Genomic DNA, 23730 nt, shown 5'->3' on the forward strand with positions numbered 1-23730 from the left:
AATGAACTCGAACACATCACCTCAAAGTACGGGGAGACGGATGTACATGCATAATCAAAACTATTTTTCCGGGGTGTGTGTGTGTGTGTGTGGGGGGGGTGAAGAATAACACTATTTAACATCAAGAGAACGAAACCGGTATGTCAAACACTGGTCATGATTTCTGAGCTCATATGCGGCCGTTTACACTCCCACAAATAGTGTTATACATGTGAACAACACTGTTTTGCAAAGTGGTGAAAGAAGCGGGTGAGTAAAAGCCATAATCCTCCTTAATATTGGATTCATTAATGTAAATACTACTTATATACCTCATAATTAATTATTCGATTTTTTTACTTTCAAATGTGCAAATAATAAATTACTAGCTACAGCTTTAAATTAAATGGTATGGGGTATAAAGTATAACATCTGCATCCAAATTTTAGAGAAGTAGATGCAGAATACTGAAGTACGTTAAATCTGTAGTTCAGTAAAATAACCTAACTAAATGTACTCATTAAATTTCAATATGATTCTATCTACAGGGAGTGCAGAATTATTAGGCAAATGAGTATTTTGTCCACATCATCCTCTTCATGCATGTTGTCTTACTCCAAGCTGTATAGGCTCGAAAGCCTACTACCAATTAAGCATATTAGGTGATGTGCATCTCTGTAATGAGAAGGGGTGTGGTCTAATGACATCAACACCCTATATCAGGTGTGCATAATTATTAGGCAACTTCCTTTCCTTTGGCAAAATGGGTCAAAAGAAGGACTTGACAGGCTCAGAAAAGTCAAAAATAGTGAGATATCTTGCAGAGGGATGCAGCAGTCTCAAAATTGCAAAGCTTCTGAAGCGTCATCATCGAACAATCAAGCGTTTCATTCAAAATAGTCAACAGGGTCGCAAGAAGCGTGTGGAAAAACCAAGGCGCAAAATAACTGCCCATGAACTGAGAAAAGTCAAGCGTGCAGCTGCCAAGATGCCACTTGCCACCAGTTTGGCCATATTTCAGAGCTGCAACATCACTGGAGTGCCCAAAAGCACAAGGTGTGCAATACTCAGAGACATGGCCAAGGTAAGAAAGGCTGAAAGACGACCACCACTGAACAAGACACACAAGCTGAAACGTCAAGACTGGGCCAAGAAATATCTCAAGACTGATTTTTCTAAGGTTTTATGGACTGATGAAATGAGAGTGAGTCTTGATGGGCCAGATGGATGGGCCCGTGGCTGGATTGGTAAAGGGCAGAGAGCTCCAGTCCGACTCAGACGCCAGCAAGGTGGAGGTGGAGTACTGGTTTGGGCTGGTATCATCAAAGATGAGCTTGTGGGGCCTTTTCGGGTTGAGGATGGAGTCAAGCTCAACTCCCAGTCCTACTGCCAGTTTCTGGAAGACACCTTCTTCAAGCAGTGGTACAGGAAGAAGTCTGCATCCTTCAAGAAAAACATGATTTTCATGCAGGACAATGCTCCATCACACGCGTCCAAGTACTCCACAGCATGGCTGGCAAGAAAGGGTATAAAAGAAGAAAAACTAATGACATGGCCTCCTTGTTCACCTGATCTGAACCCCATTGAGAACCTGTGGTCCATCATCAAATGTGAGATTTACAAGGAGGGAAAACAGTACACCTCTCTGAACAGTGTCTGGGAGGCTGTGGTTGCTGCTGCACGCAATGTTGATGGTGAACAGATCAAAACACTGACAGAATCCATGGATGGCAGGCTTTTGAGTGTCCTTGCAAAGAAAGGTGGCTATATTGGTCGCTGATTTGTTTTTGTTTTGGTTTTGAATGTCAGAAATGTATATTTGTGAATGTGGAGATGTTATATTGGTTTCACTGGTAAAAATAAATAATTGAAATGGGTATATATTTGTTTTTTGTTAAGTTGCCTAATAATTATGCACAGTAATAGTCACCTGCACACACAGATATCCCCCTAAAATAGCTAAAACTAAAAACAAACTAAAAACTACTTCCAAAAACATTCAGCTTTGATATTAATGAGTTTTTTGGGTTCATTGAGAACATGGTTGTTGTTCAATAATAAAATTATTCTTCAGAAATACAACTTGCCTAATAATTCTGCACTCCCTGTATGATGCCATCCAGTGGGCACTGGATACTGCACATTTAGCAGTACTCCAGTCCAAAAGCATTCCTTGAGCAGGGCATAAGTAGGAACCAAACATATTTTACGCCCCCCTCTGGGCATGCCCCTGTCCATCTCCATGTCCAGTACTGGTTAGCATAATCATTATTATTTATAGTTAGATAACTGAAAAGGCGTACCAAACCCAAGGCCTACCAAAATTTCCTAGAAAGAGATAAAGCATCCAAAATGTTAATGTGAAATGAGCACAAAGACATACAAAACCCACAGATCACAGGGAGAGATACAAAACTCCTGAAAGGAGAAAGACACAAAAGCAGCTATAAGAACAGAAGGAACAAAGAGACAAAACAAAGAAAGAATAGATGTAGAAAGATGAAAGATGAGCTGATTGCTGGTGTCGTGAGGAAAATGTAGGCTCGTTATTTATGTTACAGAAACACAGAGATGAGACCAGGTGGAATTTTAGTTAAAATAATTTCTGAAGATGATATTGATGCATGTAGCATTTGTAGCAACTGGAGAGGATGGAGACCTTATTGCTGATCTCTTTAATCTCGCTCACGATTATTACAAAAAACAAGCAATACCTGAAAAAAAAAATGAAAAAAATATGGTAAACATGTGCATTAGTGTTTGTGTTTGTACTCAATAATGCCCCTCAGGTGCCAGAGGCAGACAGAGGACCCAGGAGTCTTGGGGCACACGCAGCCCTCCAAACAGTACTGAAGACTGAAGTCCAGTCTTAATTCCGTTAATCTAATGAAAAAACTAATTTTCCAAAATTTATAAGATTTATCTTTATTAAATTTAGAATCAGCGTACAGATAATTTGAATTTTACTTAATGTTACTTGCTATATAATGAAAATAGTAAAGCATAAAACACATTGCAAATACAATTTCAAAAAAAGAAACAAACTAATGACCAAAAATCACAGCTAGTAAACAGCCTGTAATCAGTTAAGACCAAAGCTTTGAAAAGCAGATTCCAGTTTTTAAACTTAATCACAGAATTCACAAAAGAAAAAGGGAAAAATTTCTGATATGATTCATCTTCTCATTGTCACATTTATATCATTTATATCTCTGTAATAATATTAATAAAATATATTACTGCATGACGTTTGCACTATAGCATACATTTAGAAAACAGTGGAGCACACTGTGGTTCAGTTTTCCCATCTAATGCAGTCCTGTCTGTTTACTGATCGATTACCCTATAACTCAAATTTATGTTTCACTTTGATCAGATGAAAATTTAATTTGTTTTTCTCTAAAAATCTAACTCTTTATAAAAGGATAAAATGGCAAGTGTAGAATCCCTAGTTTTTCATCATTAGGCATCATTAATGAGGAAAAGAGTGTATATTCTGACGTTTTTGCTGATCTGGTGTTTTGGACACTAGTCCAAGTCTAAAGACACACAAAGGATACTGCCAAACTGTCCCAGTGGCCTACTCTGTTCTTTCAACTTAAGTTCTCTAACGGTGAATGTACCACACAGCCATATAACAAACCCCAGTAACCCTCCTAGAACTGCAATAAATAAATAAAGTCCTCTTTTGTGACTCATTTTCTTACACATAGACAGTCTTCTGGTTTTTATTTCTTCATCTCTGGAAAAATTGGTGCTTCTAGGACAGATTTCTTTTTCTCTGATGTCTCCAGACCGTAATGCAGAGAGTCACAGATCTTCTGCCATGATCCTATTTCTGAGCTCCAAAGTGCAGCTCTCGCTCTGATAAAACTTTTGTTGCCTTTAGCTAGACTGATGCTGTCTTTACAGATGAAGACATCATGCCAGTGAAAAAAAAACACTGAATGCAATAGCACCAGCTCTAGCTCTAGATAGAGAGAGCAAGTGAATGCTCCCTCTGAATGCTGCCTGACCCACTGGGATTTCTGAAGCCGTCTTAGATGCATTACTTATTACTTGCTTTACTTTCGTGCACCACCATCTTTGTGGAACAAGCAGGGTTTTGAACAGCACACTGCTCTAAGAAACTGCATCATGTTGTCCTGTCGTTTGTTCAGTTCACTAATGAAGTGAGAACATGGCATTTCCTGGAACAAAAGCAGCATCCAAGTTTGGGTCCATCCTTGGTGGAAAAGAGATTTATATATTTGTTGAAATAAAATATTTGTTATTTGTTTTTGCTTTTATTGGTGGGTAAATATTTAAGAGAAAGACAAGTTATAAGTGAACTTGTCTGTCTTAATCAGAATCAGAAACAAAACAAATTATTACAAAGTCTAAATTAATATTGCTAGGCTGCTATTTCTGAGAGCAACAAGAAAGATGTTAGCAAAGCTTTGGTCCTGACCAAGAAAGAGAGTATAGCTCAAGAAATCAGTCAGAATTTCCACATAGGTCCACACACTAGCCACTAAGACCAAAGACAAAGTGGCACACTTTTATACTCTTTGGCCTCACCTTAAGTACTCTCATGTCTAATTGCTAAATGTGCCACAGACCCATGCAGCAAACCCTAATAAGCCTCCTAGAACCACCATAATTAAATACAATTCTTTTTGGAATTTCAGTTCTCTGTCCCTTTGTTTGTTCTCAAAAGACACAGACTGTTTTTTCTGTACTTGTCTCTTCATCGCTGTATAAAATGGAATCTCTAGGAAAGCTTTCTTTTTGTCTTCTGTCTTAAGACCTTCATTCAGAGAGTTACAGATCTTTTGCCATGAGTCTATATGAAAAAACATATTACTTTATTATGTTATATATATATATATATATATAACATAATAAAGTAATATGTTTTTTCATTTTTTTCATATATATATTTTAAGTAATAAAATATGTGAATTTTTATTGTTATTCAGTTCTTTGTATTGCTCTTTGAAAGCTAAAACCATGTTTAAATGTACATATACTTGACTAAAGTAATGTGTGGCTTACAAAACCTCTTTACTTTTTTACAAAAATGAAGGTAGTTTTGAAGGCAAGAGGGGTCCAACGTAGTAACAACAAGGTGTACCTGTGAGGTTATATCAGTAATAGTCATGTTAAACACTATGTGATAAAAAAAAATTACTTTTCACCATTGTTGGAATTTACTTTATCTTCAGCAGGATGTGCCTATATCAGATCTCTGCCTCTCAGGCTGTAACCACAGCTGTGGGAAGATTTTAATCTGAAGCTTGCAAACCAAACAAAAGTGTAACAGGTTGCTTTAGGTGTGAGAACAGATTTAAAAAGGTGCCTGCTTCTATGATGTCAGCCAACTGTAAACCATCTAATCCCTGTTTGCATTTTGTGCTCCTGTTCCTTTATCATATGACTGACTGAATTACATGAAACATTGATTATCCTGTAAAACACCTAACATAAGAGGAGGAACAGTGCAACTTACTGCATTACTGATGATACAGCAGCTGGGATCAAACCAGTACCCTGCATACATGCAAACATATTAGTTTATGGATTTATTTAAAATCTTAAAAGAAATCTTTGCTTTCAACTGAGAAACATTTGTTGTTGTTACATATTGCAATACTTGCATTACTTGAAATTGTTGCTTCAGCATCTTGCAGCAGTTTCTTCACCCACCACAACCACATCTGCTTCTGATAACCTCCTCTGTCTTTGTATTTCTTTTTCTTTGACTCACTTTCTGTTCACTCTGTTTTTCCTTGTACTTTTATCTCAGCACCACGCTCAGCCAGAACAATGACTGCTGAGTTTTTGGTTTTTGGAATTTACATTTTCAACTGTCACATCAAATTACTGACTAAAAGTAGGTTTTACTTGTACGTTTATTTGTCTGTTTTTTTTTTGTTTTTTTTTTTGTTTTTTTTTTGTTTCCCGTTTGGATCTTTAGCCATCAGAATTGTTGTCTTAAGGCCAAGAAAGATGCCAAGCGGATTTATTTTACCAAGTGGATCATCATGGCCTTGCCATATTGGTCCATTTGATTGACCTTTATTATAATTATGTATTTATTTTATTTTCGGTTGATATAAACGGGACAGACGTGACTGGGGGATAGGACAGGGAGAAAGAATGAAAGAAAGAGAGGGAGAGAAAGAAAACCAAAGGGGAGAAGAGACGGTGAGAAGGGGGGGAAGAAAGGAAAAAACAAACAAACAAACAAAACGCCTGGATCACCTGTATGGAGAAAAAAAACAGAAGAGAAAGCAAACAACAAAGAGCAACATAATAAAAACAGCACCATCACAATAAACTAGCTAGCAGTAGATAACAGTAGATACTAAATAATAAACGATATTGTGCAGCACGCAAGATAGACAGCGCACAATGTGCTTTGAGGCAGCAGCCAAGAAAGGTGTAGTCCGCGTCTGTGAACACCCGTGTGTACACCTGTGTGCATACCTGTGTGGATCAGCATGCTTGTATTCCAAAGGTTTCTCCATGTAACGATCTGCTAGAGAGTGTGGGGAGCCATAGCCCTGTCCACCAGGGTATGAAGCAGGTATGGAGGAGATCCAGGCCCCAGATATCCAGAGGCCCCAGAGTACAAGGACCCGAGGAGGACCACCAAAGGGGGGGGGAACCGTGCCACCCTCCTGGGAAGAGCTGAGTAGAGCCCCAAACGAGAGGTCACCCCGCAGCTACGGAGCAGAGGCCAGAGGGGGTTGTAGTGGCGTGCCCGCGGGCTCCGCCGGCAGCCAGCTGTGCCAGAGAGGACCGAGCTTCAGGCCCAGAGGCCAGAGGCCTGAGGGCATCCCACCCCCCGGAAGGAGCCCAGCCGGGCCACAGGCGCCCGGCCCCGCCAATCGGCCACCAGGAGTGAGCCGGTACATGCATGAGCGCCCAGCCCCAGATGACAAGGACCACCAACACACCAACGTCTAAGGGCATCAGCCACCGGCAGGGAGTGTGGTGAGGGGAGATAGGCCTCCGTACTTTAGAGGGCCTGAGATGTACCCAGAGAGGTTGAGTCTAAGACCCAACCTGACATATAGACACAGACAAACAGGCACACGCGGACACAGACGTGCATTCCCACCCCCATATGCACAACCAAATACTCGGCACTCACCCAACGTGTAGACAGACACAAATAGACACTGCACAGACAGTCGCACTCCCCAAACATACTCTATATCCCAGGTCCAGGTACCCCTACCCCCAGAGGGGCAAGCCGCACCTAGACCCAGGAGATGTAACCCTTCTCTCTGGGGTGGAGGCAAGCGGACCACCTCCTTATCTGCAGTAGCAGGGAGGCCCCGCATCCCAGACCCCAGTCTGACGGCCAGCACCTCCTCCCAGCCCCCCAGCCCTGGCGGCTAACAGAACCGGGGTGAGTGAAGACCTCAAACCTCCCTACGCCCGCTCATATGTAATGTTGTTGTGTGCTGTTCTAAAGTGCATTTAAAACTCAGGAGAGCATGGTACTAGCTTCCTCTCAGAGAGCAGCACGGCTCCTCCCGAAAACCCTCAGTGTCTAAATGCATTTAAAATTGAGGGTAGGGCACCAGCGCCAGAGGTGGGTTGGAGTACAACGACCATCCTCTGGATGCTGTAAAACGTGCCCACCCCCAAGGCCCTATATGTATGTGTTATGTGAGAGTGTGAGTAATGTGGATGTCTAGGTTGCAGAATAAAATTGAGGCACAGGCGGCCAGAAGGGGACAGAGGGGGAGTGCCTCCCCTGCACCCTGGTGACATACCTGCACCCCAAGCCCTGCGTGTGTGGGTGGGTGTGGTAGAGCGGGAATAGGGAGGCAGCTGAGGATGGGGAGGGAAGAAAGGGAGGGGCAAGCGGCCCCTCCCTGGGGCCAGCTCCCCCGCTGACCCCAGTAGGCACCCCCACGCTCTGGAACCCACCAGGGCAAGGAGGCCCAGGCCCATCCGGACCGGGGCCCGCAGCAGCAGCACTGCCCAGCCCCACAGAGTCCGGGGCAGCCCACCCGACTCCACCCCAGAGAAAACTGCACCCACCCCATCATCCAATCATCTCCCAAACTACACAAGACAATAGACACCCAGGTTGAGTTCATTCTCCCCCTCTCCTATATCTCTCCCCCCACCTGCAGAGTGAGCTCCTGTAGTGAGGAGACCACCTGCAAAGATGTAACAACCTCCCCACCAGTTAGAGAGCCCCCTAGTTGGGCCGATGCACCAGAGGTCCCCTGCACTGGGGCTGAGCCCCCCTGCACCCACCCGCCCACTGCTCCGGCGACACAACAGCCAGGACCCAAGCCCCCAAGGCCCGGCCAGCACCCCAGACCGGGGGGCGGAGCACCCCCAGACCCCCAAGCCTCCACGCCCGTCCCGGACCCTCCCAGGGGCAGCCAGGCTACCAGGCCAGTAACCAACGTCCGCCAGCACAGACCCTCCCCCATCTCCACTGTACGCAGCCACAAGGAAAACACCATCCAAGAGCCCCAGAGCTTCTAACCAGGTCATGGCCACAGCCCCCAGGTTAGGCCCTCCAGGGAAACGTCCCTAGGGACTCCCCAGACGCCCTAAGGCCGTCCCTACCCCCACATCAACCACAATAGCAAAGGCAGGACCAAACCATGACCCCCCACCCCCACTAGGTGATGAAGCCGATCAAAGGAGCCCAAAGGGATTGATCAAATGTGATGGCAGAGGTTGTATCAAGACTAATGTGATCTATTAGATGGTTTTTATATTGGTTAGAATTAAGATTATTTTTATTTTTCCAGTTAATGAGGACCATTTTCTTGGCAATGCATAGGGCCGTAAAAACAACGTGGGCTGTGTTTATTTCTGCAGTGACCTCATCCAAGTTGCCCAGCAAGCATACTAAAGGGGAGGCTGGAATGTTACATTTCAGACACTTTGATAAGTCTTCACATATCTCACGCCAAAATTTCTGAACTGGTGGACAGAACCAAAGAGCGTGGATGTAATTGTCCGGTGTATTTGCTGTGCAGTGTGAGCAGTTGTTGGAAGGCGTATAGCCCATCTTGAACATCCTATGACCAGTATAGTGCACTCTGTGTAATATTTTGTATTGTATTAATTGCAAACTGGGATTTCTGATCCATTGAAAGGTTTTTAAGCATATCTGAGACCAAAGGTTTGGGTCTAAGTTGATTGATAAATCTGCTTCCCATTTTGCAATAGGAAGGGATATTGATTCATCTATTATAGAAAGTGTTCTGTATATTTTAGACAATAATTTGGGGGGTTTTAGACTAAGAAATTGTACCACACTTGGTGGTGTTTGTAATTCAGCTTCACTGGGATTAAATTTCTTTTTTACTATGGATTTAATTTGTTGATATTCCAAAAATCGTTTCTTGTTGATCCCATATTGTATAACTAGTCTGTCAAACGAAATAAAGTCTGTTCCTTCCAATATATGTTCCAAGTATTTAATTCCTTTGCAACTCCAATCTGAAAAGTTTATCATATTATTGTTTTGTAATACGTCCGGGTTGTTCCAGATAGGTGTACGTTTGCATGGGATTAATGAAGACTCTGTCATTTTTAGAAACTCCCACCATGCTGTCAGAGAAGAGCTAATATTGATGCTTTTAAAGCATTCATGTCGTTTGATGTTTGAGCTGATAAATGGTAGGTCTGAAATTTCTAGGTTATTACATAGTGCCTGTTCTACATCTATCCAAGGTTCATCTAAGAAGGTGTGTTTAAACCATCTAGAGATGAACTGAAGCCTGTTGGCTAAAAAATAGTGATTAAAGTTAGGCAGATCTAATCCTCCTTTATCCTTGGTCCTTTGTAGTGTTTTTAAGCTGATACGTGGGGGTTTATCTTTCCAAAGGAATTTAGAAATGTACGAGTCTAGAGATCTGAACCAATCTTGTGATGGCTTATTTGGGATCATTGAAAATAAATAGTTTATTTTTGGCAAGATCATCATTTTTATAGCGGCGACCCTTCCCATGAGTGATATGGGTAAAGATTTCCATCTAGCCAGGTCGCCTTCTACTGTCTTTAAAAGTGGGATGTGGTTTAATTTAGTTAATTCTGAAAGTTTAGGAGAGACATTAATACCTAAATATTTTATATTTCCACATTGCAGTGGGGAAGGAGAAGAATTATGGAAGGAGCAATTAATCGGAAGAACTGTTGATTTCGACCAGTTAATTGAATAATCTGAGACACTTGAGAAGGAATTTACCAATGCAATTACCCCAGAGATATTGGTTTGTGAGTTTTGGAGAAAAAGTAACACATCATCTGCATAAAGGCTGATTTTATGTTCTATATTCTTACATTTTATGCCCTTAATTGTTGTAGCCTGTCTAATTGCTGCTGCTAATGGCTCAATAAAAATTGCAAACAGTGAAGGGGAGAGTGGGCATCCCTGTCTGGTGCCCCTCAGAAGAGAGAAGCGGGAGGATGTTTGGTCATTTGTTCTGACACAAGCTGTTGGGGAGTTATATAATATTTTTAACCAGTTTATGAAACAGGGTCCAAAACCAAATTTATGTAAAGTTGCAAATAGAAATTTCCAGTTAACTCTGTAAAATGCTTTTTCTGCATCTAAAGAAAATATTATGGTTTCAGTGTTTTTACTGCATGAGTAGTCTATTAAATTAAGTAATCTACGTGTATTTGTTGATGAGTGCCTACCTTTTATAAAACCAGTTTGGTCAGGATGAATTAAAAGGGGGGTTATTTTCTCTAATCTCTTTGAGAGAGCTTTGCAGATTATTTTAAGGTCTACATTAATAAGGGATATTGGACGATAGCTTGAGGGATATACAGGGTCTTTGCCTGGTTTTTGTAAGAGACTGATATTTGCAGAGTTCATATTTGGTGGTAGTCTACCATTTTCTTTGATTTCCTGCAACATCCTGTGAAAAACTGGTGCCAGAATTGTCCAGAATTCTTTGTAAAAATCTGTTGGAAAACCATCTGGACCTGGAGCCTTATTATTGGGCATACTTATCAGAGCTTCCTGGAGTTCACCTGGCGTCAGTGGCGAATCCAGTGCTATTGCTTGGGTGTCTAATAATTTTGGAAGAGTTATGTTGTCGAGAAATTGATCAATTTCGTTTTTAGATGGGTTTATTTGTGGTGTATATAAAGTTTCATAGAAATCCCTAAAAATGTTATTTATTTTTTTAGGATCATATATTGTATTCCCAGATAAATCTTTAACAGCACATATAGTTGTTTTTTCTTTATTCATTTTTAACTGGTTAGCAAGAAATTGTCCGGATTTGTTACCGTGTTCATAATTTTGCAGGCGAAGTCTTTGTACTAAGAATTTAGTCTTTTTATTAATAATTTCATTTAATTCTAGTTTTGTCTTGCGTATTTTGTTTAATATTTCTTGATCTTGGTGTGACACATAGGCTTTTTCTAAGGATTTGATGTTTTTCTCTAGTTCCTGAATTTTTTTGTTTTCTTCTTTCTTCTTATGTGATGAGAAAGAGATTATTTTACCTCTCATCACGGCTTTCCCTGCTTCCCAGAGGACAGATGCTGATGTTCCAGGAATGTCATTAAAGCCTAAATGTAGAGTCCATTCTTTTTTAAAGTATTTGATAAACTCTTCGTCTTTGAGCAGTGATGTATTAAGTCTCCAGTTTTTTCTTGGTGTAGTATTATTCATCTGTATTAGTGTTAAAGATACAGGAGCATGATCGCTGACAGCTATAGGATGAATCTCAGTGTCTGTAATGTTACTCAGCAGTGAGCTGCTGACCAGAAAATAATCCAGACGAGAGTAGGAGTGATGGACATGTGAGAAGAAAGTATATTCCTTACTATTGGGGTGAAGGGAGCGCCATGCATCGCAAAGACCAAAGTCGCTCATATACTGTTTGATTATATTTGTAGACTGCCAGTTACGCTGAGTTCCTGCTGTATTGAGCCTATCCATTTCTTCATTTAGTCCCAGGTTGAGGTCTCCCCCCAGAACAATTGTGCAGTCTAGGTGTTCGGAGAGTGTACTAAAAAAACCGTGGAAGAATGAGGGGTCATCAACATTTTGGACCATATATACTTACAATACCTAGCTTTTGGTTAAGTATAGATAGTTTGACGATTAGGAATCATCTGGTTTTTTTTTTTACTTTAAGGACAATATGCACATATACCAACAATGACCTTGTTAAATACTGTAGCAATAAAATTAAGAGCATCACAGTTGTGGGAATTTTGTTTTTCTTCATCTGGAAGATTTCATCATCATCATCATCATCATCATCATCATATATTTGCCTTTGAAACTGTAATTACAGCTGTCACATGTTTTATAAGTGAAGCTTGCAAATGTGTAAGAGGCCACTGGAAAAGGTATCCATGTTTATCACATTACCAGAGAGACTGACTAAATGTTCTGACAACAATTTAAATTCTATTTTTATGTAAAATATTGATTCTTAAACAAGAAAAACTACAACATCTATTTTTTGTTTTGTTTTTTGTTTTAGAGTTTTAATCTAGTATCTGCTGCCTATCATTGACCACAGGCATAGCTTTTTAATTATATTCACTAAAACAATTCTGGATATTAACACATTTCATTGGATAAGTTAAAACTTTATATATCGACAGAGGGAAAATTTAAGGATACAAGTATTTATACAAAAAGAAACAGACTACATTTACATTATGATCATTACATGTGATTAGTGCTGCTGTTAAATTACCAGTGCAGTACACACACAGCAGACTGGTCAGACTGGTACAAGAGTATTTCATCTGTTCTAAAATCTATGCACCAGAACTTCGTGTAATTACTGTGTAATAACAGAACTATTACAGAAAAAAAATGTCTATATCTGGAAGTAATTCTTTTTTTATTTTATTGCATACTTGATTAAATAATGTTATTAATAAGGTTTTATATTTGACTGTGCAAATAAAATGTTCAGCAGAACTATGTACAAATCACATATATTATTCAAATTTGGCATTGACAGATATTTTCTCTGATACTTTATATTGCAGTAATCACAACTCTAGAATATACATTTTTTTCAGTTGACTTATTGGCAATTAATGTAATTACAGCATGAGGATGCCTCGCTGCGTGCTGTTACTGAAAAGACCTACAGTCTGAGGATTGCTTTCAAACATTTTCCACATAAAACGGCTCTATGATCTGATCATAGTTTCAGTTAGTATGAGTTGAGTACTTCAGTGATCAGTAATTTACAACTGTTTCATTGCAGTTTTTTTAATCATTCAGCAGATGGTTCTACCCTTTCTGCTTCACTCTATTTCTTCACCTCCATCTCCAGATAAATTGGAGTCTCCAGGACAGCCTTCTTTTTTTCTGATGTTGGCAAACCTTCATTCAGAGAGTCATGCATCTTCTGCCATGAGTCGATCTCTGAATGCCAAAGTGCAGCTCTGGCTCTGATGAATTGTGAGACTTCAGTCTCGCTGCCTTTAGCCAGACTCATGCTGTCTTTACAGATGAAGAAAATATCCATGCTGAGGAAGAGAGCATTAACTGCAATGAGACCTGCTCTTGCTGACTTGGAGAGTGCAAGGGTCCCTTTGGCTGCAGCCTGACCAATATCTGGGATATCTGAAGCAACCCTGGGTGCATTACATAACGCTTGTCCTTTTTGAGCCACAACTTTCCCAGCACTTGTGAGCAGCTCTTCAGTTTGTAACATCTTAACAGCAGAAGCGCTATCAACAAGTGCATCAATACCCTTTACAATATTACCAGCGTTAGCTGCAATCTTGGCAACTGCCACAACCATATTTATGTCAAGTGCGTCCAGTTTGGCGATGGTTTGCCTGGTAACCTCCTCCAGACAACTCTGGAGACTCTGTACATTCTCCATAAAGTTCTTGAAGACTTCAGAGGCTTTCTTTCGTTGTGTATCATTTACTCCAACCTCTGTTGCAGTGGTCACAGCACTGTTGAATCCACTGGTGATTCCCAGCCCGATCCCAGTCATTGTCAAAGCTAGAGAAACTCCTGCTGTGAAAGGAATTAATGCCAAACCAACAATGGACAGCACACTTCCAACTGCCCCCACAGAACTGCCTGCCACACTGGAAATCTTTGCCCCCATATTCATTCTGTCTAACTGAACAGCTGTCTCCTCCAGCTTCTTTAGAAACTGCAGCATGGTGGGCTGTCGCTTCTCGAACTCACTAATGAACCCATGGCACAGTTCCTCCCGGAACAAGTACACCATTCGGAACTGCTCGTTCATCCTGAGAGAAGAAATTTAAAGTGGGGTGACACATTTTAAAACTTTAGCATGTTATTGCAATATTAACACTATTTGGGTTTAGTTTTTAAGGTTACATGACCAACAAAAACATGTCATGTGTCCTGCAAAACATTTTTTTGGTTGCAGGGATAAAAGTCCTCCCTGCAGCCCATGAACAAGACTAAAGGTTTAACCTCCTACGACCCAAACTCTTTCAAGTCATGCATTTTTAATTTCTCTTTGCTATTTGGGCTGATTGGGACCTGATGAATGTAAAAACAAAGAATTACCTGATTTCTGTTTCTGAGAGAAATGAGATCCACATATGAGAACATTCGTTTTAAATTTTGATAGAGCAGTGGCAGTATAATGTCCTCGTAAGTGGATATCAGGACCTTGTAGAGCAAAATTTTGTATTTTGACAACCCAAAATGTGATCTCCACATATGTGGACGCCAGGTCCCAGGAGGTTAAGGAACATCTACACTGGCTTCACTTTTAAGATCCAGAAGCTACATCATTTTTTGTATAGTGTAGTGTCCAGACCAAGCATATTTATCAGGGGTCTCGAACTCCAGGCCTCGAGGGGCAAAAAGACCCCAAAAAGTTCTGCGCTGACACATATTTGGGAACAGAAAAACTTACCTGATGTCATCAAGCTGATTTATGTGATCAAGCATTCTCTGTATGTCATCCTCAGACAAATCCACATCAAGATCAACCACAGTTTCTACAGCCATCTTCAGACCAAAGTCACTGAAGCAGCTGTGAAGAACGCAGGTCAACTTATTTTATACAATAGATGATACTTAATGTGCAAAATTCCTTAATATTTTGTATATCATTTATTTGTTTACCTTTTGTCCAACTTCTCACAGATTGTCTTGGAGGTCTGTATGTATCTGTCCAGCTGATATGCCAGCACTTCCACATTCTGGAGTTTGGGAAGGAAGAAGACGTTGTCGTCTCTTTTAAACTCCAGCAGCAGAGGACAGATCACTCGTGCATCCGAAATGACATCCTGAACATACTTAGGACTGATCCTTTCTGGAAGGTGTAACACCTGGTTCTCCGTGAACACATACAGCGAGGTCACTGCCAGCTTCTCCACTGCATCCAGGAAGCTGCTGAGACTCTCCAGGCCACTTGCAGTGTCCTTTAACACTTCAGCCAGCTCATTCTCCAGCTCTGCACGTTTGCTGTCTACATTCACAGTCACCTTGCTCTTCATATACTCCGCAAAGGCTTTACCTTTTTCCTCTGATTTAGTAACATGGTTGATGTTTAGGTCAAGTGTTTCAAGTCTATCTTTGATATCCCTCATCATTTCTACCTCGGTGTCTCTCCAGAGCATCCATTTAGAGAACATCTCACAGAATGCTCTCACTGTGTGGATGTAGGTGAGGGTGTCTGTGGTGTAGCGGCACAAGGCCTCCTGTAGCTGCTTTCTGTAACACAAAGCATCATCTGTTTGTGAGGTTTCTAGGGGAATTCAAACAAAACTTGTACATGACAGCTCGGTCGCAGAGCTCAGTAAAAAGTGCACTACAGAACAACTTTAATAGTTTAAACACTTTTATTTAAAATGTGTGAATGGACTAGAGTGTAACCAAAATATTATAAGACCTTCCTCAACTTTCACTCACAGCATTTTAATGTGACATTTTTATCTCAAAGTGTTGAGCCTCACTGCCCACCTCCCCTACAGTTCAGCTTCAGTTTGCTAATATTAGATTAGCAAAGTGTGAATCCACAAATCACTCATGTCCACAAAATGACCCAGCACAGCACAGAGTCCAAAACAAACCAAAAAATGATTCAGCTTCAGATTTTATTTTGCTAGTAGTACTAAGTGGGTAGCACTTTGTCCACAATAACTAATATTAGAGGTTTTCTACAAAAACTCAATTTGTGGAAGAATTTTTGTTTGATCTTGGGCTAACATGATCTTGCCTGCAAGCCTATTGAATAGCTGCCTATCGAATGAAGCAAAATACTGGTTTTCAGTGTGTTAGAGTGAATTGTTAAATGTCATTTTTATGCTTACCATCTCTACTGTTTAACTCTGATGAAAGGAATTCCACTGTCCCCCTCCCCAGATTCTCGAGGTTCTAGGTGGGGGGCTGTAGTCTTTTATTACAGACACATCTTTGTGAGGGTCTTTTTGATGTAAGCTTCCTGCCCAGCAGGAGGTCACACACACATATACACACACACACACACATTCTTACTTACATACAGAAGTTCACACATATACATACAACGCCTTGTCTTAGAACCATGTGGGCGTTGCTTTGCTGTGATGTGTTTCGTGTGAACTGTTTCTCAATAAAAGGCAGCGGGAGGAGGCCGGATTTGGGGTCATTTTCGTGGTGGACACAGACGAGGCCTCCCTTGCAAGTAATCGATCAATCGCTTACTGTCTTGTTTTCTTTCATGATGAATAAGTCTCTAAACCAGAGGCTGGTGGAAACACAGACCCAACACAGTGCATATTGTCAATGAATTTATCCCTGAACTTATGTTGTACTTGGTAACTTAGCATTTGAAAATGGCTTTATCAGCTAAATTAACCATCAATACATTTACACGTCCACAGTGGCGTTTGGTCAAATTATTTCCATTTTTGGATGCTTGATGGCTGAGCTCATAGAAACTGACAACTAAGGATTGACAGGTTCTCGGTTACACCTGTACAATACTGAGCTATGCCTGATTGGATGAACAGACGTGGGCTGTCTGCCCAAGTTCCTTTATCTCAAACCAATGGTGGTGAAAGTTCATCACACCAGATGCGTCTGATTTGTATAAATTAGAAGGGGCATACATTTTGAGCAAATGAGGAGCAGGCTACAAAACACAGTGTGTCGATGTGCCTGATACTCAGGCATTAAATACATGTACTGATCTCTCAGTTAATATACAACATTATATACACAATAGACCATCATTGAATTACAGGGTAGTCATGCGCAAGTCTCATTGTGTACTAAAGGGCTTGGTGAGACATCATCACATCCAGTCAAGTCCGGCCACTTTGTTTCCAAAATCCTACCACTACATGACCTGGATGAATGAGGGTCTATACAGACGTCTCACTGTGGATTTAAAACGGGATCTAAAGTAATGATGTAGACTTTCTTCATAGTCACTTACTGGCACCAAAAGACATTCCCACTTCTTCTTAAGACTGATGGTAAAAATGTAGATTTGGTATTAATGTACCCTTTGAGGAAATGCCTCAAAAACATAAATAAATAGAAGAAAGAGGCTTTGGCAGAATGAGTAGCTCGGCTCCTTATTAAACTTGACACAGATCGGCTGTATGAGGCAGTCCTCCCAACACTCCTGTCTGGATTATCCTGTATTCATCATTCAAATCTTTTCACTACCCTTTCAAAACGAAATTACATCTTCTATATTTGTTTTGTAACGTTAGTACTTGAAGACTTTGTGAATGCCTTTCGGTAGGTATACCATTACACAGTTGGGGTTTGTTATATTGTCTCTATGGTTCAAGGTCTTGTTTGTATTCTAAAGATGCACTAATATTACAGAGATTTAAATAACATGCAGCGAAACCTCAGCAAAGGTTTGTCATTGTTTGATTAACAAAGAGTCTCCCGGTTGTGGTATTTTGTTGGCTCAGATAGACAAACTTGTTTTGTACCAACAAAGGCCTGAAAGTCCTTATTTTTTATTTTACTTATAAAGTAAGCGACTGCTTTACTGTTTTTCAACAAAAATTATATATATATATATATATATATATATATATATACATGGAAAAAAATGTAGAGACAGATGAGTAGCCACTGAAGTCACAAACAGGCTAATCTTCTCACAAAACAGGCCTTTTCACAGGAGAAGCACAATTAAAAATATCAAACTGAATAAATACAGCTGTGTGCTCTGCCGCTGTTACTGCTGAATATCATGGAACCACCTTTAACATTATAAATCCCACACTACTGTGCTTTAACAAGTACATGTTAAAATGTCTTTTGCAGAAATCACTATTCAGCTTTAACCTTCTTAGCTGCTTTTTTATAATATAACCACTAGATGGCGCCAAATTACAAAAGGCTATGGGTCAGTAAATTGAGTTATTAGGACAGGTACTGCAATTCTGTGGGTTTTTTTTTCGTTTTTTCTTTTTTATATATTTCCTCTGTTTTGTCCTGGTGCTGTTGCTGTACACCAACAGAAGATATAGCTCTTCTTCTTCTTCCTTGGGTGTGTACTGTGTATATTGTGCTTTATCATTTTCAAATTTATTAAAAATCTTGAATATTTGTCACCCAAGTCCTGTGCTCATGGGACTTTTATTATTTATTATAAAGCCCGACTTCAGACATGCATAAGCAGGTAACATTAATGTGACTAAGTCATTTTGCCCGAGAGGTATTTTGTTTAGGCCTCAATGATTATAGCGGTAGCAAAACACCTGGAATATTAATTAGCAGCACATTCATTATCAGATTGTTTGTCACGGCTGCCGAGGCGAGCCGTGTGGTGTTGAAGGAAAAAGGACCCAAAATACAGGCAGTGACTGATGATACAAGTGACGTTTATTTACAAGTGGCGTAGTGGCAAAATAGGCAATGAGGGATGAGAAATTACAGAACAAACCTAAACTGTGACAACTAAATAGCAAACCGGAGATCATACGAAACAGGGTGCGGGGCAGAGAGACGCAGACAGAGGAGCAGAACACCATGGAACACAGACGAGCTGATGACGAGCACAGACCAACACCCACTATATATACACACACAAACAAGGAGACCAGGAAATGACATACAGAAAACCAAACAAAAACAAGCTCCAGTGATCCAAACAAATTGTCCAAAACACAAACACACATACGGGAGTCCATGAACAGGGTCACAAAACATAGTTCTGGAGGCTGACAACTCAGGAGTCCAGAACAGTTCACCTCTGGAGGCCGGCCACGCGGAAGGCAGTGGCAGCGGCGACAGAGCAGATCCGGAGGCCGGCCATGCGGAAGGCAGTGGCGGCGCACAAACAGTTCAGGAGGCCGTCCGCGTGACGTGGACCGGATACCGGATGGCAGCGCGGCAGCAGCAGTACAAGGCAAGGACGAGGCTGAAGCTGAGGCTGAAGCTGATGCTGAAGCTGATGCTGAAGCTGGACCAGGCGAAGCTAAAGCTGATGCAGAGGCTGGACCAGGCGAAGCTGAAGCAGAGGCTGGACCAGGCGAGGCGGATGAAGCTGCGGCTGCAGGCGTGGATGAAGCTGCTGGTGGCTGGACGGGCACCTGGGCCCTCCAGCTGACGAGGAAGGTTGCTGGACGGGCTCCTCGGGCCCTCCAGCTGACGAGACATGAGGCTAGACGGGCTCCTCGGACCCCCCAGCGAAAACAGTCACAGAACCAGTGGGCACCTGGGCCCCTGGCACACACAGGGCTGAACCAGCAGGCACGGAGGCCTCTGGCAAACACAAAACCGAACTAGCAGGCATGGGGGCCTCTGGCACACACAGGGGCAGAACCAGTAGGTTCGCGGGCCTCTGGCAGGGACAAAACAGAACCAGCAGGCACATGGGCCTCTGGCAAACACAGAGCAGACTGCAGCTGCGTGGAGCACTGACCCCGCTTAGGCAGCGACAGTCGGGTGCAGTCCTTAGCTGGCTTCTTAACCTCCAGGGGTCCAGAGTCTGCTGGGGGCTGAAACCCAGCCTCTGGGGAGGCCCTGGAGTGCATCACAGTCTCAGAACTGGCCAGCTCTTGAGGAATGTTTACATTATTAATTGTTTGTCTCTCTGCTTAGAATTAGAGGTTGTAGAACAGTTCTTTATGGGTTGAATAGACATAGCTTGCTGTACAGGAGGAGTAGGTGAAGGGACACAGGAGACTGAGCTAGTGAAAGAAAGGATGACTGGGCTTGTGGCTGGGCAGCTGACTGGGCTTGTGGCTGGGCAGCTGACTGGGCTTGTGGCTGGGCAGCTGACTGGGCTTGTGGCTGGGCAGCTGACTGGGCTTGTGGCCCAGGTTACAGCAGGTTACATGTCCCACTGGCTGACTCAAAGCACAAGTACTTATGGGCACCACAAGGGGTGACCTATATGAATTTCCCCTCAAAATGTTTTGATTTGATCTGATCAACTTTGATTTAATAATAATGGATTGCATTTATATAGCGGTTTTTGGGACCCCTCAAAGCGCTTTACAATTCCACTATTCATTCACTCTCACATTCACACACTGGTGGAGGCAGCTACAGTTGTAGCCACAGCTGCCCTGAGCAGACTGACAGAAGCGAGGCTGCCATATTGCGCCATTGGCCCCTCTGGCCATCACCAGTAGGCAGTAGGTGAAGTGTCTTGCCCAAGGACACAACGACCGAGACTGTCTGAGCCGGGGCTCGAACCGGCAACCTTCCAATTACAAGATGAACACCCAACTCTTGAGCAACGATCGCCCTGAATTAATCCAACTTTTTGATTTGGTAACCTTGTCAAACAATTTGTTTCATCCTGGTTTTGATCCAGGCAGCTTTTGCATGTCAGGTAAATCTGTTAAAAGCTACACTTCAGTCCACTAATCCATTATATTTTAAACAAAGAGATGAAATTACTCCTATACGCAGTGGTTATATTTTTACGATTTTTTTTAAATTATTGCTTTGGATTAACAAAAGCAAAAAAAAACCCCACAGATAAGTGTAATTTACATTTCTACTCATTATTAACCTCTTTTGGTTTCTTTGGACTCACTAAGAAAAAAATATATGTTCTTTTAAACTTCCTGTTCAGAACAAAACAGAATCTGATGTTGTTTACTGTGAAAACTGGTGCCTACGGGAAACTACAGTGAGCTGAGCTGCAGATTCACCTGATAAATCTTTGTAGATTCAGCAATACAAAAGATTTCACCTTCTGTAATTGTCGTCGCTTTGTTCATTCTTCTTACTGTTTTTTTTTATTAATTACAAAGAAGCAAAGAAAAAAATGAACAAATAGCAACATGACCAAACATGCAATTTGATTGAGCAAACAATGTAACTGACATTAAGTGATTCAGACATGGATGGCAAACTTACTCAGGACTCTCTACCAGAAACCTGAGAGTCATTCTGGAAAACGGCTTAAACTAAACTGGAACACGAATACAAGACCATGTTACTCTCGTACTGGCTTCTTTGCACTGGCTGCCTGTGCGTTTTAGAGTTGATTTTAGGATTTTATTGTTCGTTTTTAAATCTGCCACCCCACTAACTTAATGATCTGTTAACTATACACACTCCAGCCAGATCACTAAGGTCTGCTGAACAATATCTTCTTGTTGTTCCCAGAAAGTATAGACCTTACCTTTCCTCAGACATCTTTGCACTCAGTGGATCCTCTTCTAGGAGATGTAGCTATTAAAAAGACAGTAAGTCAAGAATCACTCAAGTATGTAGGATTGGTTTCTCTTTTATCTCTCAATATACGTGTAAACCACACCCATTTCTGGAGTTCGTCATTTTGCAAGGCATTTAGAGAGAGAGAGAGACAATTATCTCTACCTCTATTTAGTCACAGCCTTGATAAAGACTTTGATTTAAAACTGAAACAAAACAAAGTCTAACAGGATGCTTTAAATGTGAGAATAATTTTTTCTCAAATTCTGTGTTGTCATGCTAAATTGTCAATCATCTCATAATATCTGTACTTTGGGAACCTGTTTATCACACTAACAGAGATTCTGATAAAAAAAAATGTTATCAATAGGATAACTTATAAAGTTTGCAAATTAAATATTACACTCTTAAACATCTAACCTGAGAAACCACTAAATTGCTGCTGGGACCACACATTTTGAAAGTTATCAGTCCATTCAATGCACGTTATTAGCAGTATTCAGTGATTTAAACAATGTTAGGACAGACATATTTGCTTCTGTCATGGCTAATAATGCTGCTAGCTAATTTAGTTGCCAGTAAAATAATTGATTGTAGCCACAGATTCACAATAAATATCCTGATTAGCTTCAATGTATCTATATTCAACATCTGCAGGAAAAGTGTATGATACGCATACTGACCCAGGGTTAATTAAAATTAAAATTTCACCTGACTGAACAAAGTCTGACTCCTTTAATCTTGCATCAGAAACCTCAGGATGCAGGTTTACTGCCAAGAAATGTTATTTATTGGCAGTGACATTTATCCTACCTCATCCACCTATCTGCATTGTACTATTAAGACTAAGACAGTTGTAAAGGCTTTGAGCCAGTTAATTTCCATATTTGGTTTTCCAAAGACAGGCTTAGGTTGTTCAAACTCTCTAGTTGTGAAGTCAGGATAAGCTGCTTCAGTTCTTTTGAAGGGGAAAGAGGGTGTAGAACAGGGGTGTCGAACGCCAGGTCACGAGGACTGGTGTCCTGCAGGTTTTAGATCTCACCTTGGGTCAACACACCTGAATCAAATGATTAGTTCATTACCAGGCTTCTGGATAACTTCGACACATGTTGAGGAGGTCATTTAGAAATTTAAATCTGCTGTGTTGGATCAAGGACACATCTAAAACCTGCAGGACACCGGCCTTCGAGGTCTGGAGTTCGACACGTGGTGTAGAGATAGCATCTCAGATGTTACAGGGTTGGCTTAAAAACTCTGCAAAACTTGGATACCCTGGTATCACATTTGGATGTGGGTAAGTGTGAGGAAACTGTTACACTAATTAGAAGTTGTCCAACATTATTTTCTGATACCCTACCTCAAACTCACCTGATACAATATGACTTCGATGTAGAAGCATGCCAAACCAGTAATGCAAAGATTTTATCATTTTCCAGAGGGGGAAAAAGGCATCTAAGCTGAAATTCAATATATGTTACATTCCTTCTGGTGAAGAGGGCAGGTTTTAGTTTACGACCCTGTAAAAATGACCATAGTCTCACAAAGCCTGACTTGTACTCTCCTCATAAATTGGAGAGTTGTATTGATCAGTTAGGTTCAGGTAAATATAAGTAAGTCTGATCTCTAGAATGTTCATGCCCTGTCCGCAAGGCTGGTATGGGTGCCAATAACCATAAACCAAGTAAGATGGGAGTTTGCCAAGGCCATTGTGGCTTGCCTTGGAAAAGTGATGGGCCAAAGGCAAGTTTGCGTCATACAACTGTGCAGCAGTTCCCACAACACAAGAAGGATGTGATGCACTTCTTGGGGATGGTTCTGTAAGAAATTTGCATCAGTGGTTATCCAGTGCACCCACAGATTAAAATCACTTTACTTATTGTCCAATGATGTGCTCACCTTTTCTTGTGTCCCTTCCTCCATTCTCTTAAATTGCTCCTTCTGATACCAGGGTTGCTGAGATGGTGGATGGTAACGTGTTGGTGGACTTAGCGTTAACATGATAGTGTGGTGAAGTGTTGAGAGAAATTTAGGTTAGTGTTATATATATATATATATATATATATATATATATATATATATATATATATATATATATATAACACCCAGCACGCCCCTGCGGGCGGTTTATCCTTCAAGCTCGGGTCCTCTACCAG

General features: G+C 41.2%; 2 protein-coding genes and 1 long non-coding RNA gene across 3 annotated transcripts in view; all 3 read right to left on the bottom strand.

Annotated features, from left to right (window-relative positions):
- Positions 1–23730, bottom strand: part of LOC146388076 (uncharacterized) — a 38700-nt gene that overhangs the window by 7002 nt on the left and 7968 nt on the right. The window lies entirely within an intron of this gene.
- On the bottom strand, positions 12804–15864 carry LOC146388077 (uncharacterized). The gene is made up of 6 exons (XM_084924838.1): positions 15860–15864; positions 15071–15661; positions 14859–14978; positions 13660–14214; positions 13556–13581; positions 12804–13504 (listed from the first exon to the last, which is right to left on the bottom strand). Exons 1-6 carry the CDS (start codon positions 15862–15864, stop codon positions 13254–13256), a joined length of 1548 nt encoding a protein of 515 aa, XP_084780964.1. The 3' UTR covers positions 12804–13253.
- On the bottom strand, positions 18767–23602 carry LOC146388078 (uncharacterized). Its single transcript, XR_014800022.1, has 2 exons — positions 23474–23602; positions 18767–23392 (listed from the first exon to the last, which is right to left on the bottom strand). It is a non-coding gene; the product is annotated as an uncharacterized LOC146388078 (long non-coding RNA).

The sequence above is a fragment of the Perissodus microlepis genome, chromosome 4 (assembly GCF_051167445.1).
Source record: "Perissodus microlepis isolate ML-2025 ecotype Zambia chromosome 4, ASM5116744v1, whole genome shotgun sequence".
Lineage (NCBI taxonomy): Eukaryota > Metazoa > Chordata > Actinopteri > Cichliformes > Cichlidae > Perissodus > Perissodus microlepis.

Bases quoted from the DNA above. Each gene is read 5' to 3' on its own strand.
- LOC146388077 (XM_084924838.1), bottom strand. The intron at 14,979-15,070 runs GTAAACAAATAA...CGTTCTTCACAG, and splicing joins TGTGAGAAGTTGGACAAAAG to CTGCTTCAGTGACTTTGGTC. The intron at 13,505-13,555 runs GTCAGGCTGCAG...CAGCAAGAGCAG, and splicing joins TTCAGATATCCCAGATATTG to GTCTCATTGCAGTTAATGCT.